The sequence below is a fragment of the Panthera leo genome, chromosome C1 (genome assembly GCF_018350215.1).
Source record: "Panthera leo isolate Ple1 chromosome C1, P.leo_Ple1_pat1.1, whole genome shotgun sequence".
Classification (NCBI taxonomy): domain Eukaryota; kingdom Metazoa; phylum Chordata; class Mammalia; order Carnivora; family Felidae; genus Panthera; species Panthera leo.
In genome coordinates, this window is record NC_056686.1 from 57,858,354 (window position 1) to 57,874,450 (window position 16,097).

The 16,097-nt window shown below is 33.5% G+C and overlaps 1 protein-coding gene across 2 annotated transcripts in view; it reads right to left on the reverse strand.

Moving 5' to 3' along the window:
- The window catches only part of ANKRD13C (ankyrin repeat domain 13C), a 90,641-nt gene that overhangs the window by 30,010 nt on the left and 44,534 nt on the right, over positions 1 to 16,097 (reverse strand). Inside the window, exons 4-8 of one of the 2 annotated variants that reach the window (XM_042952145.1) lie at positions 13,450 to 13,535; positions 12,227 to 12,272; positions 11,671 to 11,706; positions 8,201 to 8,267; positions 3,379 to 3,523 (exon numbers count right to left, since the gene is read on the reverse strand). In XM_042952145.1, the coding sequence (XP_042808079.1) occupies positions 3,379 to 3,523; positions 8,201 to 8,267; positions 11,671 to 11,706; positions 12,227 to 12,272; positions 13,450 to 13,535 (380 nt within the window). The remainder of the gene's footprint in view (positions 1 to 3,378; positions 3,524 to 8,200; positions 8,268 to 11,670; positions 11,707 to 12,226; positions 12,273 to 13,449; positions 13,536 to 16,097) is intronic. The other variant, XM_042952146.1, reaches the window with a different exon arrangement.

Sequence of the window (16,097 nt, forward strand, 5' to 3'; positions counted from 1 at the left end):
CATTCCAGGAAGCAGAAACTGTGAACAATGGAATGAAGTACTATATAGCCTGGCACATCTGAAAAACTGTAAACAGCTCAGTAATAAGGGTATCTAAGATAGCAAGGTAAAAACAGGGCAGAAAAGTGAGCAAAAGCCACATCACAGAAGGTTCCATGCCATGCCAAGGAATTTGGATTTCATTCTTTAGGAAATAAAGACCTTTTATTTTTTTTATTTTTTAAGATTTTTTGTAGAAGTTTACTTATTTGGGGGTCGGGGGCAAAGAGAGAGAGAGAGAATCCAAGCAGAATCCACACTGTCAGCACAGAGCTTGATCTGGGGTTCAATCCCACAAACTGAGAGATCATGACCTGAGTCAAAATCAAGAGTTGGATGCTTAACCAACTGAGCCACCCAGGTGCCCCAAAATAGAGATCTTTTAAAGTACCTTTAAGGAAGGCGGATTTCATGAATTTGCTTTCAATGTTCAATCTATCTCCAATATGTGAAATAATTTAGAAGCAGACAAGAAGGGGGACAGGAAGATCATGTAGGAGACTTTTGCAATGGTCCAGTTGAGAAATAATAAATATCCGGATTGTGTCAATAATGGTATGATTAAAAAGAGGTAATAATAAGACATTAGGGAGACAGAAAGGACCACACGTGTTCTCTAATTAGAACATGGAATATAAGAAAATATTTCAAAAATAACTCAGTTTTCTGGTTGAATAGAAAATGATATCATTCACCAAAACAAGGACAATGGGAGAAAGAGCAGGTTTGGAGTTTGGAGAGGAAAAAAGGAATTTACTTTTAGATGAGCTGAATTTTGAGGTACCTGGGAGACCTACATGATATCCATGAGGAATTTAAGTAGACAGATCTCCATTTAGAGATCTACCTGGTAGAAATATATATTTGTGAATCATTACTTATAGCAGGGAATGAGAACCATATTGAGGATGCAAGAGGTGGCAGAGAAAAGGGAATAGGAAAAAAGAATAAGAAGAGAAGGGAAAAGAACCACTGACCAAAGTCAAATCCTAAGAAAATGAAAATTTTAAGAACTGAGTTACCAATAATAGCAAATACTTCAAAGAAGTTCGATAGATGGTTGAAGCAAGTACACTGATTATAGCAAACAAACATTATGTAAAACCCCAAACCTATTTCCATTTCCAGATCTCCTAATTCTAACCTTGGCACCACCATGATTCTACTCTTCAAGATAGAAGCACTACACTCACCCTTAAATCTTTCCAATTCTTAATTCACTACACTCAAACTACTAGCAAGTCATAGTCTTTCATTCTGGGAAATGTACGTCATAATCTCTTTGTCTTAAGTATTCACTGTACCATCCTGGTCAAGATCCTTACTACTTCTCACCTGTAGAACTGTAAAAATGTCTCCCATAAATTCCCTGCCTCCAATGTCTCCCTTTTCCAATCCATCTTACATACTAGTTGTGTGATCTTGGAAATGTCATTTAACATCTATAAATCTTAATTTTCTAATCTGTAAAATGGGGAAAAAAAAACCATTTGCTCTGATAGGTTATTTTAAACATTTAATGAGTAAAGCTGCAAAGCACTTAAATTACTTGTGGATCAAATCAACAAATATGACTCTGGGGGCTCCTGGGTGGCTCAGTCAGTTAAGGATCCGGCTTCAGCTCAGGTCATGATCTCAGGGCTTGTGAGTTCGAACCCCGCATCAGGCTCTGTGCTGGAAGTTCAGAGCCTGGAGCCTCTTCAGATTCTGTGTCTCCCTCTCTCTCTGCCCCTCCCCCACTCATTCTCTGTCTTTCTCTCTCTCAAAAATAAACATTAAAAAATATATATGTGGGGTGACTAGGTGGCTCAGTCGGTTAAGCATCCGACTTCGGCTCAGATCATGATCTCACGGTTTATGACTTGGCCCCGCATCAGGCTCTGCGCTGACAGCTCGGAGCCTGCAGCCTGCTTCGAATTCTGTGTCTCCCTCTCTCTCTGCCCCCCCCCCCCCAACCACTCCCCACAGCTCACACTCTGTCTCTCAAAAATAAATAAATGTTAAAAAACATATATATGACTCTCTGGGGTTGCCTGGATGGCTCAGTTGGTCAAGCATCTGACTCTTGGTTTCTGCTCAGGTCATGACCTCACAGTTAGTGATTTCGAGCCCCGCATCAGGCTCCATGCTGGCAGTGCAGAGCCTGCTTGAAATTCTATCTCCTTATCTTTATGACCCTCCCACACTCTGTCTCTCAAAATAAATAATAAATAATTTTTTTTTAATCTTAAAAAAAAAAGAATATGACTCTCTGTTGCCAACTACAGCAGATCCTAGTATGTGGCTTTTAAAGCGTTTCATAAACCACATTCCCATGCTCAATAAGAGATCTTCACCGCAGTCAGATCTCTTTCCTCAAACAGACATTCTCATTCCCATTTCCCTGAATTTATTCATCCCTTTTCTTCTATAAGGAATACCTCCTTTTTCTTCCCTCTACCAATCTAAATTTTCATTGCTCACTGCCAGGAAACTATGTCAGTATTGAATAATAATATTTAATATAAATGCATATAAGATAATTAAGGTCTCATGAATACATATGGTAGTAGGAAGGTCTAATCTAAGAGATATTAAGAAAGGAGCCACAGGATATGATGAATCACAACATGGGGAAATGAAGTGTTGAAAAATAAAAACAAAAGAAAAGCAACAGTAGCAAAATAAGATGTTGACTTAAAAACATTTTTAAGGCTATCAATGATAAAAAGATACAGGAAAAGCTTTTTCTTGGTTTATAGTAGGGAAATGGCCATCCAGGGAACAAAGGATAAAAATAATGTATATATGTTTTTCAACGGTGGTTGTGGAAACAATACCAACAGGGAAATATGATGTGACAGAAGGAAGATAATTTTGTATTCTAAGATGGAAAAGATAGAGAAAAGTAGCCAAAGAGTTAGGGATAGTAAAAGAGTACAAAAAGAGTGACAGACAGCCAAAAGAGGTGTTGCTATTAAGGAAACAGAGATTGTCAGCAAAATTAAAAGAAGCTAAGGTAGCAAGATAATAAATGGTAAAAGGGCCAGCACAAGTTCAACAAATGAGAGCTACAAATGAGAACTAAGAGAAGTTGGAGATCCTTTAACCAGGAGATCATCAGTGAATTATGAAGAAACAATCTCATTGGAATGCTCAGGATGAAGAACAGAAAATTAAAAAAAAAAAAAAAAAAAAAAAAAAAAAAATTTAAAGCTAGTAGTAAAGAAATGAAAGCTTTGGGAATGAACCATCTCACCTATACTTTATGCCTTTTAAAACAATTACACTGAGGCTTGGTTGCATACATACATTTTTACAAAAGCATTTAAAGGAACACTGATAAGACAACATGCTCACCTCATGGTGTATTCGCTGATAAACTTTTTGTTCATTGTCTAATACTACAAAAGATTCAGAGGGTGCCGCATCCCCATTGAAAATGAAGCTTAAATCCCCTCGTTGGCACTTCATGTCAGTAAAGTCTATGAGAGTAGTGTCAAGCCTGTGAAAGACGGGTAGATGAGAAATCCTGACAAATAAAATTTTGATAAAACTCCATAATAATTAAACAAGCCTCATTGCTTCTACCAAGGTACTAATACCATACTTCAAAGTCAAATTTACTGTTAAGGCTAAAGTATTTTATTTAAAAACAGTGAAAGAATATTTAAATAATATTCCATTTTTCCTATAGTTCATTTTCTGAATAAATCCTTCATTAATCCAGCAAAAAAAATATACATATATATATATATATACGTATATACATATATATATATATACGTATATATATATATATAGTTTCCGTATTGTTCAAGTGTTTCCCTAACTATACCCTTGTTCCGTACCATTTCCCTTACTGCAGCTACTCCATAAAAGTTACTTCAACTGTGAAGGGCATAAAAGGAAAGTAAACTTGCCTAACATTCTTTGATCCCAATAAGACCATACTGCTAGCTCAGCAGAGTATATAGAAAGGGTACAGAAATGGATGGACCACATTCTTAGATTAAGGACTGTGTTTCCAATCTTGCTCTTTTGATCTACTACATCTATGCCTTATGCTGAACCATCTGATACCAAACCTTGCTTCATTTCAACTAGATAAATCATTTAACTTACTCCAAATTCTTGTCCTGTTTGACTTCTCTGATTCAGATTACCATTCTTTCCCAACATCTCCACAGCCTAAAAATTTATGGATCATTACTGTATCAAAGATTCACGGACTTAATATACTTGTATATTTATCATAGTCTTTAATAACCAAGACCTGGCATGGTCTAGTTCAATGGATTGGTCTCAAGTAAATTCCACAAACCACTGTTTGCTGAAATTAGGGAGAATACTAGAATGGAAAACTTCACAAGTACCCTAAAATGTTTCAATCTTGTACCAAGCTTTGTAGGAGATCCCATTAGGATCTCTCTTACTGGTTGCTCAAAATATAGTCCTTAATCGAAAAAATGGGTTGACAAAGCAGTTAAGAGATGCTGATCACACCCTGGCTGCTGAGTTTCTAAGAATTCATTACCTTGTAAGTTATTCAATTCTCATGCTAGACTAGGCAAAGTGAATGAGCATTCTTGGTTTCCCTACACAGAAAAATATCTGAGAACTGGAACATATCTTATATGCTGCATCAAAAAGAGTAACTGGGGTCATATATAATTTATCAACAAACTAGTACCTTTTAAAAGTGAAGGTGATACCATTAATAATTTTGCCAGGACAATAGCGATGAATCAACAGCAAACAAGGAAGTATGGTTATCTTATGTATAAGGGCCTCCTTTCTGAGCCATATAAAATATATACACCCCTCAGAATGAAATCAAGAAGCCCTAAAAAAAGCAAGTCACCAACTCCTGTAGAAGTGAATCCTGCCTGCTGCTTTATAGCTGAATTCTAGCTCCTGGTTCACCTCCAGGGGCCAGCCTGTACTACTGAACACATCCTGTTACTACTTGTACATGTGGCGTAAGAAAATAATGCCAGTAAAAGAGGCTCATCCCCTACCTCTGTAAGATGTGGGCTACTGAATATCAAAAAGGAACAGATAATTTTATATCAGTCATCTATGTGGACTTCAAGCTGCAGCTACCAGAAAACTCTATACCTCACATAAAAGACGAAATGAAACAGAACAATCTTCTGCATCCATTTCCTTCTTGCCCATCCTGGATGAGAGTGGTAGTGGGTTGGTAGTGGATGTAAGCGTAGTGAAGGGAAAGATACACAGAGACAGAGACAGAAAGACAAAGACAGACTGACATGGTGACATTTGAAACCTTAGATCTAGCTAGACCTAAAATGAGTCATAGTCAATTTTTATTTCATTTGTTTTTATAATTTGCAACTGAAAGAAGACTAATGCATCTTCTACAATATCCCTGACATATTAGATGATCTACTAAGCTTTATTACACATGCCTTATAATGACATAACTTGTCATGATGGTATTTTAAATTATTAACTAGTCCTTGCTTTAAGCCTATGAGTCTAAATATATTCTATTTTTACCATGTAATTAGCCATTAAAAATATATAATTATACAAATGCAAAGACTGGAACTAAAAATGTTCCAAAAAATCAATAGAAAATGTTGTTTTTAAGATAAAAGCTTGGAGAATGCCAAATAACACTGCAAAAGGACATAACAGAGGTTTGCCTTGAGACAAGAAAAGCCTGAAATGAGGCAAAGTTTGCAAACTTTGCTCTGATCATTTCAGTCAGCGCTCATAAGATTACCTCATAATTATTAATAGTGAAAATGTTAATATTCTCAACAATAAAGTTGCTCATACTTTCCTACTTCCACTAAAGTATTAATTTCTCCTTGGTATCAGAAAAGGTATTTTAAATGATCACATGGCTGTCATGAAATAAAAGTAAACTTTAAAGATTTCTGTGAACATACTTTAAAATTCAGTTTCATTTGAAGTGATGTTTAAAAAAAAACTAATCGGGCGTGCCTCGGTGGCTCAGTTGGTTTAAGCATCTGACTTCAGCGCAGGTCATAATCTCAGAGTTCAGGGGTTCAAGCCCTGCATCGGGCTCTGTGCTTCCAGCTCAGAGGCTGGAGCCTGCTTCAGATTCTGTGTCTCCTTCTCTCTCTGCCCCTACCCTGCTCATGCTCTGTCTCGCTCAAAAATAAACATTAAAAAAAATTATAAATAAATAAAAACTAATCATCTCATGATGTTTACATTTGAAGGTTTTTATTTAATGTTAATGGATTATTTTTCATTAGATTCTTCTCATCTATGCAAAAAACTTTTGCAATATGTCCTAAAAGCCAGCCTCTCCATTAACCTGGTAAACTTCAGTAATGACAGCTTTAGAACCTATCACATCTCTCCTTTATCCTCAGCTGCTTTAAGTCCCAGGTCTGAGTATCTTGCTAAATTATAGGAGCTTCCTCTTTTCTTTCTACGTTTATTTATTTATTTTGAGAGAGGAAGAGAGACAGACAGACAGACAGACAGTACTAGTGGAGGAGGGGCAGAGAAAGAGGGAGAGATAATCCAAAGCAGATTCCATGCTGTCAGCACAGAGGCTGGCGCGGGGATTGAATTTACCAACTGTGAGAACATGAAATCAAGATTCAGATGCTTAACTGACTGAGCCACCCAGGCACCCCTAAATTATAGTAACTTCCTTTTAATCTATATTCTCTGACACAATTATTCTCCCTCAGGCTTTTATTCTTATGTCTCTATTTTAACCATTTGCAGCTTTACTACCTGTATTTATTATGTAATATGCATCATATCATTTACTTTTAAAAGTCATATATAAATGTGAAATAATTTTTTAAAGCCTCCTTTTTTTCTAGGAATCAAATAGAACTAACACTAACCTTTTTTAAAGTAGCACAAGGAATATAATAATATTCTCCTAAATTATCTGCTACCTTTGGCAAGCACCTATAGTAAACATTTTTAAATTGATGAGTAATTTTTGATGAAATCATATATATTGTTAACAGGTTGCTTAAGTAAATCTACATAATTATCAAATCCTTTCCTACTTTTTTTTTCCATGTTTTTCTGCATTTTGCAAGGTTTCTAATAATGACCATGAATTTAATGTACATAAGCACTTTCATAATTAGAAACATCATTAGAGGTTATTTTTTAAAAACAAAAACCTGAAACTTCTACCTTACTCAAATTCTATTTCTTGAGAACAAATACCCTAGAACTTACTTTCAACTAAAGATTATCTCTTCACTAAAATTCAATATATCTCATAATAAATCTCAGAGTTGACTCTAAAATTTCTGCCTTGTGACATGGTAAGAACAGACATGAAGTCAGAGGTCCTGGCCCAGCCATTAATTTGCCATATGCTCCTATAAAAATCACATCACCTCTCTGAATTTTCTCATCTATAAAATAAAGAGTTTATATGAAATAATCTTTCAAGATACTTCCAGTTCTAGACCCTTACATGTCCAAATTAATATTCTAGAGATATGCAAAATTACATAGATATACAAAATTATATATATATAATTTATAAATATACTAAAATATGTATGTGTATATATATATATATATATATATAAAAGTTGGCATATTTGCCAGTTTTATATATTTACATATGTACAATTTATAAACATACCTGTATTAATATAAAGACATAAAGAATGATAAAAGTAAATTCTGAAATGAGTAAAATAAATAATTTCCCATTAGATCGAAAAGTCAATATTAATTTTAAAAGGAAGAAAATTAAAATTAGCCTTCAAGTTTTTACTAGAAGGAACAGATGATTAGATGAATGGATGGATACAGGAGGGAAGGGTATGAGAGGGTTGGAAAAAAAAGGACAAGAGTTGTGTCTTCCTTATGGGTCACTTATTCTTTAAAAAAAGTCAGGATCAGAAAGATAACCACCTTAAATCTTCTCAGTATTATACCATGATCTTCACTGTTTCCCTGCTAGATAGTCTGTAGTTGAATTAGAATTAATACCTTTGTTTTAGTCAAGATTTTATGTCTTTGGTTCCTTATCTGTAGGATGTCTCAAATAAGATAAAATAGTGTAAATATATAACAGCATGTTTAAGTTATAAAATACTACATTCAAATGTAACCTATTACTACAGAAAGAAAAGCTTCCTATAAATCTCAATTTTCTGTTACTCAGAAAAAAATCAAATCACCTTACCTGATATTGATACCTTGTTTGTATATCTTACATGCATCAGAAGGCAGAATTCGGGAAAGTAAAGGCACTGTATTTTTAAAAAGAAAAGATAAAAAATAACTACCTGAAGTTCTGAGACACTACAAATTTCTTAATTAGAAAAAGAGTAACGTAAATATTCTACTAATTCACTAAAATTGTAACAATTTTCCTTTAAAATCGCTTTTTCCATTTAAAATAGCATATAAGGCAATTTTGAGCAACTTCAAATATCTACTATTCAATTGTAATTGCTGTGTAGTTCACCATTCTGCCCACTCATCCACCCACCAACACACACAAGTAGCAGAGTCAATACAATGCCACTTTGGGGTACATATTGTAGGACATTATTATAGATGAGAAAACAGTGCCCTATGGCAACTAAACCATCAGGAATGGGTAACCTGATGGACCTGGATCCTATCTACTCCTATAAATACAATTTCATTAAATAGCAGGAGAGCAATAGAGCAATTTGCATTTTCCAATTCTACGATGACTTTTCCTCCTTCATGTAAACTGAACAATCAAGTTCTCTATATCTTAAATTATCACAGCAGTCTGAGAGTTTAACACAGCACTCCAAAAGTAGCATAAATCACTGAACTTAACAATGAACAGTCTGTATATTTTAATTTTGGTTTTGCTGTCATTTACTCCTTGGTCTTAAGAAAAGTTTCTAAACCTAAAGTTCTCCATTTATAATATACAAATAACAGTCTCAAAAATGGATATTTTGTAGATTATGAGATAAAGAAACTTTAAAAACTACTAGTTTTTCTGTTGAAATGTGCTATATACGTGATGCTAAACTTGAAGTCATGATTATGATACTATAAATTACTTACCGCTTTTACAGTATATAAAGGACTTCCTTCAAAAAATAATTTCATTTCATCCACACATAAACAAAATTTGTAATATCTGGGGCAGTTATTATTTCCATGTAAAAATGAAGAAACTGAAGGGGTCCCTGAGTGGCTCAGTCAATGAAGCATGACTCGGTTTCAGCTCAGGTCATGATCTCACAGTTGTGAGATCAACCCCTGTATCAGGCTCCTTGCCCAATAGCATGGAGCCTGCTTAGGATTCTCTCTCTGCCCCTTCCCCACTCAAGCTTGTGAGCGTGCGCGTGCTCTCTCTCAATCTCTCTCTCAAAATAGATAAATAAACTTAAAATAAAATAAAGAAACTGAGGCCCATGAAAGACATGTGATTTGCCACATCAAATAGGACCCATGACTTCTGATTCCAATTTAAAGGTTTTCTATATCTAAAAACCTAAGGTGGTTGGAAACCAATTTGACAGTAAATTTCATATATTAAAAAATAAAAAAATAAATAAATAAATAAATTTAAAAAAAGAAAAAAAAAAAACAAAATAATGTGAAAGTACTACAGCCTAAATGAAAAAAAAATTAAAAAAAATAAATAAATAAAAACCTAAGGTGGAATAGTTTAGTTGCCTTCAGATTTGCTGTTAACCAAGTCTGAGGCTATTTTCAGCCAAACACTAAAAACAACAGTATGAGAAAGCGTGTGCATGCTCCACTACCTCTAAATTAAACCTAATCCTGGAGCTCAATATTTCTTAACTTCCTCTTATTTCTGGGCTGCCTTTTTTTTTTTTTTTTTTTTTTTTAGTATTAGGGTTTAAAAAAAAAAAAACTGTCATGTTTATTTAGCATTTTATGTTTGAAAGGGGAATTTATAACTTCTCCCTTCTTCATTTTTTTTTTTTTTTTTAAGTAGGCTCCACGCCCAGTGTGGGGCTTGAACTCACAACCCTGAGATTAAGAGTCACATGCTCTACCAATCAAGCCAGCCACACACCTTGATATTAGGAGTTTTGACAATGGAAAGAATCATGCCTAAACTCTAGAAAAAAGCTTACTAATCAAATCTAACAATAGGGATTATTCAGAGTTTTTTAATCCCAAGTGTCTAAATTAAATGTAGCCAATGAGTTTAGTTTTTAGAATTATACATGCCATCTAACCATTAGGTGCTAATAGTTTTGACATGAAAGCAGTAAAATCTTTTATCAACAATGAAACAGATGTGCTGACTTTTTTCTATCAATCCTCAAAGAAGCAGTACTTTTAACAAATACCTCAATGGTTACATCATGAATTTGATTACGCAACATTTATAAATATATTTATAACTACAGATATTTGCACAATTTCAGCAGTGATTACATCCATTTCCATTGCTTCATATAACTGAAATGTTACTTTTAAAATATTTTAAAACAGGGGTGCCTGGGTGGCTCAGTTGGTTAAGTGTCTGATTCTTGATTTCTGCTCAGGGCATGATCTCACAGTTTCATGAGTTTGAGCCCCATGTCGGGCTCTGCACAGAGCCTGCTTGGGATTCTCTCCCTTTACTCCTCCCCTGCTTGCACTGTCTCTCTCAAAATAAATATATAAACTTAAAAAAAGTATTAAAATATTTTAAAACATTTGCTCAGCAAGATAAATTGACTATTTTAAATTTAACACCACTAACAGTTTCTAAGAGAATCAGTTAAAAAGCCAATATACTCATGGGACAACCTTGAATATAAGCTCACCAAGCAGGACTAGGGTTTCTAAAGATGTTAAAAAAAAAGAAAAAAAAAAAAACCTGGGTAAAAAAACAGTAATCAGGCTTTAAACCAATCTAACTTGGAGTTCTTTTATTATACAAAGCCACTACAAACGTTTTTCCCTCAGTGTTCTAAGACACCTGGGCTTCTGAATGATATATAAAGCATAAAGGCAAGGTAGGCCTACAAAGTAACAAAATCATGTGTTGGTTTTGATAGAGCCCAAACTAACCTGATTTGCTAGAGTTGTAACAATGTTGGAAAGAACTGATTATTTCACAAATCAAAACTTTACATTTAGAGAATAAACACACTAGGAAAACTTTAATCATTCATTCTATATACATTATTATGCAACGGTTGAAGTACTTCGTCATGAACTAATATGGAATTAATGCCTAATGATACATTAAGTAAAAATGACAAATTGCATAATGATATAATGGCATGATCCCATAAAAAAAAAAAACTAATTCTGAGGATATATACACACATATATATGTATTCACACATATGCTGTGTAAACTTTGAAAAGGATGTGAAAGCATTCTCGTGAAACATTAACAGTGATTTTTATAGTTGTCAAATCTGATTAGTTTTATAATTATCACTGAGCATTCAAGTATCTTTATATCACAAAAATTAATGCAGATGCTTAAAAAAACACAGGTAAGCTCATTATATTCAAATCTATATACAGATTACATTGGTTTTAAATCTTCAAGAAAAAAAACCTAAATTTAGTTGCTTTAGTAGTTGTTTAATTAGTAAAGGTCACTAGGATAAAACTTCCTATTTAGACATGAAGGTTTTCTCCCTAAATGGACTCAGGTTTAAAATGGGGAGGAGAGAAACTTACCTTGCCAAGATAAACCATTAAATGACTGCAAAATATCTAGGGATTAAGGTTTTATAAATAATTGAAAAATTGAAACAGTGCACAACCAAAAAATATGTTAACAGAGTAGCTATAAAGTACACAATAAAAATGGTAAAAATTATTGAAAGTTGACAACATATACAAAATCAAATAATGTTAACCAAATTCTTCTCATTCAGGATCTGAGTACTATATTTCAAACTTCCTTAAATTCAGTAATCTAATAATCCCATAATTATTACTCTCTTCTCCTTGAGAATTGCTTATACTTAATTAATATAATATTTAATTTCATTTGGCTAAAAAAAGATAATTTTCAATCTTAAAAATAAGAATCTTAAAAGTTACTAATCAAGTTCGGATAACTATTACTACAGGGGTTTATAACTATTACATTCAATGTGATGAGAAATATTTAATTTTCCTTAGGGCCAGTAACAAATTTGTTGTGTTAACATTTCCATATAATAGCTATTTTTGCACTTGCATTTTTGCAAGTGCACATATTTTATAGTAAAACATAGTACACTCTTACCCCAGCTTTGAAAATCCCAGTGAAGTTCCAGATAAAAGTCACCTAGCTGAGAAACAAAATACAAATAATTACTGAATGCACCTTAATAAGCAGTCCTTCTATTTACTGAATATTTTACTTAAAAAAAAAAATCTACCATCATTAAAGATCTATAGACAGAAATAGAAAGTAGTTTAAAAGTTTGCAGTTAAAGAACAAAAACATATGATTAAATTACTTAAAACATTACAATAGCACATATTATTATACTTAACTACAAAGGAAAATATGCACCAACTATGGATTTTACAAGACCATTTTAACCACACAGGAATATCTGAAACTGACAGGCATTTAAATTTGCATCAATAAACAGTCAATTTTCCCAGCATAGCCAAAATAACAGTAACTATCGTTGTAAAAATAGCTCATAACTTTAGATGTGTTAAAAAATATAACTTCCAAAATGACTATTTGTGCAGCCTCATAATGGATTACGAAAATGACACACTGAAATAGAAACTTTTTTCTATAAAATGGTAACACAAGTTTACTAAATCTGAAATAATATGTCATCTTATGAGATGTATAGTAAAAGTCTGAATTTTACAAAGTAGAAGTTAAAAAGCAAAGCCTATAACTGTTAAGGAAACTACTGTGATCAAATATTCCCCCAAAAAATCTATCGCTTGAGATTAAAAAAAAAAAAAAAAAAAAAAAAAAGGCATACTTAAGAGGAAACAGTTATCATAATAGGTCTATCTTTCTCCCACAGTTATTTCAGACATCAAAACTACAGTGTAAGAGAATAAGAGAAAACAAAGCTCTCTTCCTTTTTTGAGCCAACACACCCAGCTCCTACCATCGTGAAGATAATAAGAGTTTTGTTAGATAAAGAAGATGCTGTTCCCGCTAGCAGGTAGTGGCTTCAGCTCTTAGGGAATCTTTTATTGCCATTAATTATGGCTTACCCCCTTATTCTTAGATATCTTATCTAATTTGCTGAAAACAGTAATTCTTTATCTACCTTCCTAGTTCAAAGTAAATGGTACTTCCCTAAAATTAAATTTACACCTTATAATCAGAGTATTTTGTTTTATCATTATTGCTTAATTCAAACAGGATTTTGACAAACCATTTAACTCTTAATAATCAGTAAGCATTAGACTGCATTTTTAAAAATGCCTTAAAGTACACTTACAATTACTCTTTAGGTACAAGATCAGCAAAGAGATATAGCCTACCTCTTTCAGGGCTTTTAATAATCGAGGTCGTTTTTCTTCAACACTTTCCCTGGATTGCTGCTTAAGCTTCCTTAAAAGAGCTGTAACTAAAATTTAAAAAGTTTCAATTTAAAATAACTTTCACCATGCTAGACTGTTAATTATAGCCCAATTAAAAAGACTTATAAAAAAAAAATTTTATCATGCTAGAAAACATCACTTATTTATTATACAAAGATATATATAGATATAAATACTATGTTAATAAGTTTAATAAAACTGTTATGAACCCCAAGGAAAATTGAGAAGAGACACCTCAACATGAACTTATATTCACACTAGTTTTCCTAGTTTTTAATTATCAGTAAGGATTTACATGAGTGAGCCAAGATTTATCAATCTCAGTCAGATGATACAATGTCCTATTATAACACTGATCTAAAAGAAGATCTCAAAGATCCCATTGGATATCACTTATATAAAAATGTAATTATTTGTAATTGTTACTGGGTGTATCTGTTCTTTTCTCACTAGAGACTGTACTCTCACACATCCCCACATAACAGAAAAAAATATAAAAATGGATCCTATTTTATCTGTGAAAAGCGTTTCCGAATCTAATAAAACCTGAAGCCCTCCATAGTATTTTCTTAATAGTTCAGATTGAGATTTAGCTACAATGCTGAAGTGCAACTCCAGCTTCACTACTTATTAGCTATATGTAAATGTGAACAAGTTACTTAATTTTCCATAATTTTCGTTTCTTTTTTTTTTCACTTGTTAATTAAAAATAAAATAAAATCTCTGTGGAATTTATATAAAGGCTCAATATAAATTGGTTACTACTATGCCTGTAATTAAGTAAATATAATTTTTAGCTACTAGAATGAAGGTCTAAAACTGACTTGCAAAAACCAATCAACCCCTAACATGTATTGAAATAAGGGAAAATATTATACTTAAATGAAATAAACCTTACAAAAGATGAGAAGATGGAAAATATGCACTGAGGAAAAAAAATGTATATATCACTACATGCTGATTTCCTCCTAGTCCTGACATATTTTCATACATTATGTATATACATATGTATATGTACATGTATACATTCATATACATTAAAAAATGTTAGTTTTTACTATTTTATAGTATGTATTCTTATAAGCTACTTAAACCTTTATGTGGAATACAGAAGCAAAAGGTTAAAAAAAAAAAAGTAAAAAGGGTGGCTCAGTCGCTTAAGCATCCAACTTCGGCTCAGGTCAGGATTTCAGAGATCGTGGGTTCAAGCCCCACATCAGGTTCTGAGCTGACAGCTCAGAGCTTGGAGCCTACTTCAGATTCTGTGTCTCCCTCTCTCTGCCCCTCCCCAGCACTCGGTTGCTCTCTCTCTCTCTCTCTCAAAAATAAACATTGAAAAAAAATTTTTTTTTTTTTTTTTTTTTTTTTTTAAGTAAAAGGAAAGAAGACAGCAGTGAAAGCTTGGACGAGATTTGTTCTGTCCACACTGGCCAAATTAGGAAAAGCCCAGAGAAGAATCTGAAAATTAGTGTAATCTATTCTTACTTTTAACCACAGGTCTAACCAGAACCCCACTGTATTCAAAAAGCCAAAAATCAAAGAGCACACTTCAATTACTCAAGGTCTTTTGGAACAAGAGAAGAGGCTGGGACCTAGAAGCCAAGGAACACAGGACCTCATCTCAGTTATACACTAGCTCTGTGACCTAGGTTAGTAGTTTCCAAATACAAGTCTACATTTCAGTGCCAAACTCTCAACTTTCCAGTGATGTGCAGCAAAATGAAAAAGACTTGGAATCAGGTTGGTGTTTCTTCTTTATTTATAAGTTATATACTTTTTTTTCAATTTAAGGACTATTCTTTATACCATTTTTTGTTTCAAAATGTCTTTTTTAAATGAAATGGTGATCACAGAAGAAAGTAATTCTCTTTTTTAAAGCTCTTAGATGCTAGCGGTGGCTAGGTGACTCAGCCAGTTGAGCATCCAACTTTGGCTCAGGTCATGATTTCTAATTCCTGAGTTGGAGTCCCATGCCAGGCTCACTGCTGTCAGCGCAGAGTCCCCCATGGGGCAGGATCTCACCAACCAAGAGATCATGACCTGAGCCGAAATCAAGAGTCTGATGCCTAACCGACTGAGCCACCCAAACACCCCTAGTAGAATTCTTTTTATAATTCTTCTCCACTCAAATACTTTAATACTTTAATACTAAGCTCAAATACTTTAATCTTCCTTGCCTTCAAGGAAGGCAATTTGCCTTCAAATTCAAACAAACCTCTGTGAATGTAAAAAATGGAAAGAATTCAATTTGTAGATAGAAAAGATAGCTTAATGAAAAGCAGAAGCCACATATTTTTCACCAGGTAAATATACTGAACTGACTAAAGGCATGCACTAAATAATAATTAGATTAAAATGCCCAAACATTATTAAAAAGATAGTGACAAAGAGATTCTTGTTCTATGAAACTTCACACTAAAAAATAACACTGTGGTGGTGCCTGTGTGGCTCAGTTGGTTAAACATCTGACTCTTCATTTCGGCTCAGGTCACGATCTCGAGATTCATGGTTTCGAGCCCTGATTCGGGCTGTACTCTAGCAGCATGCTGCCTGCTTAGGATTCTCTCTTCCTCTCTCTCTCTCTCAAA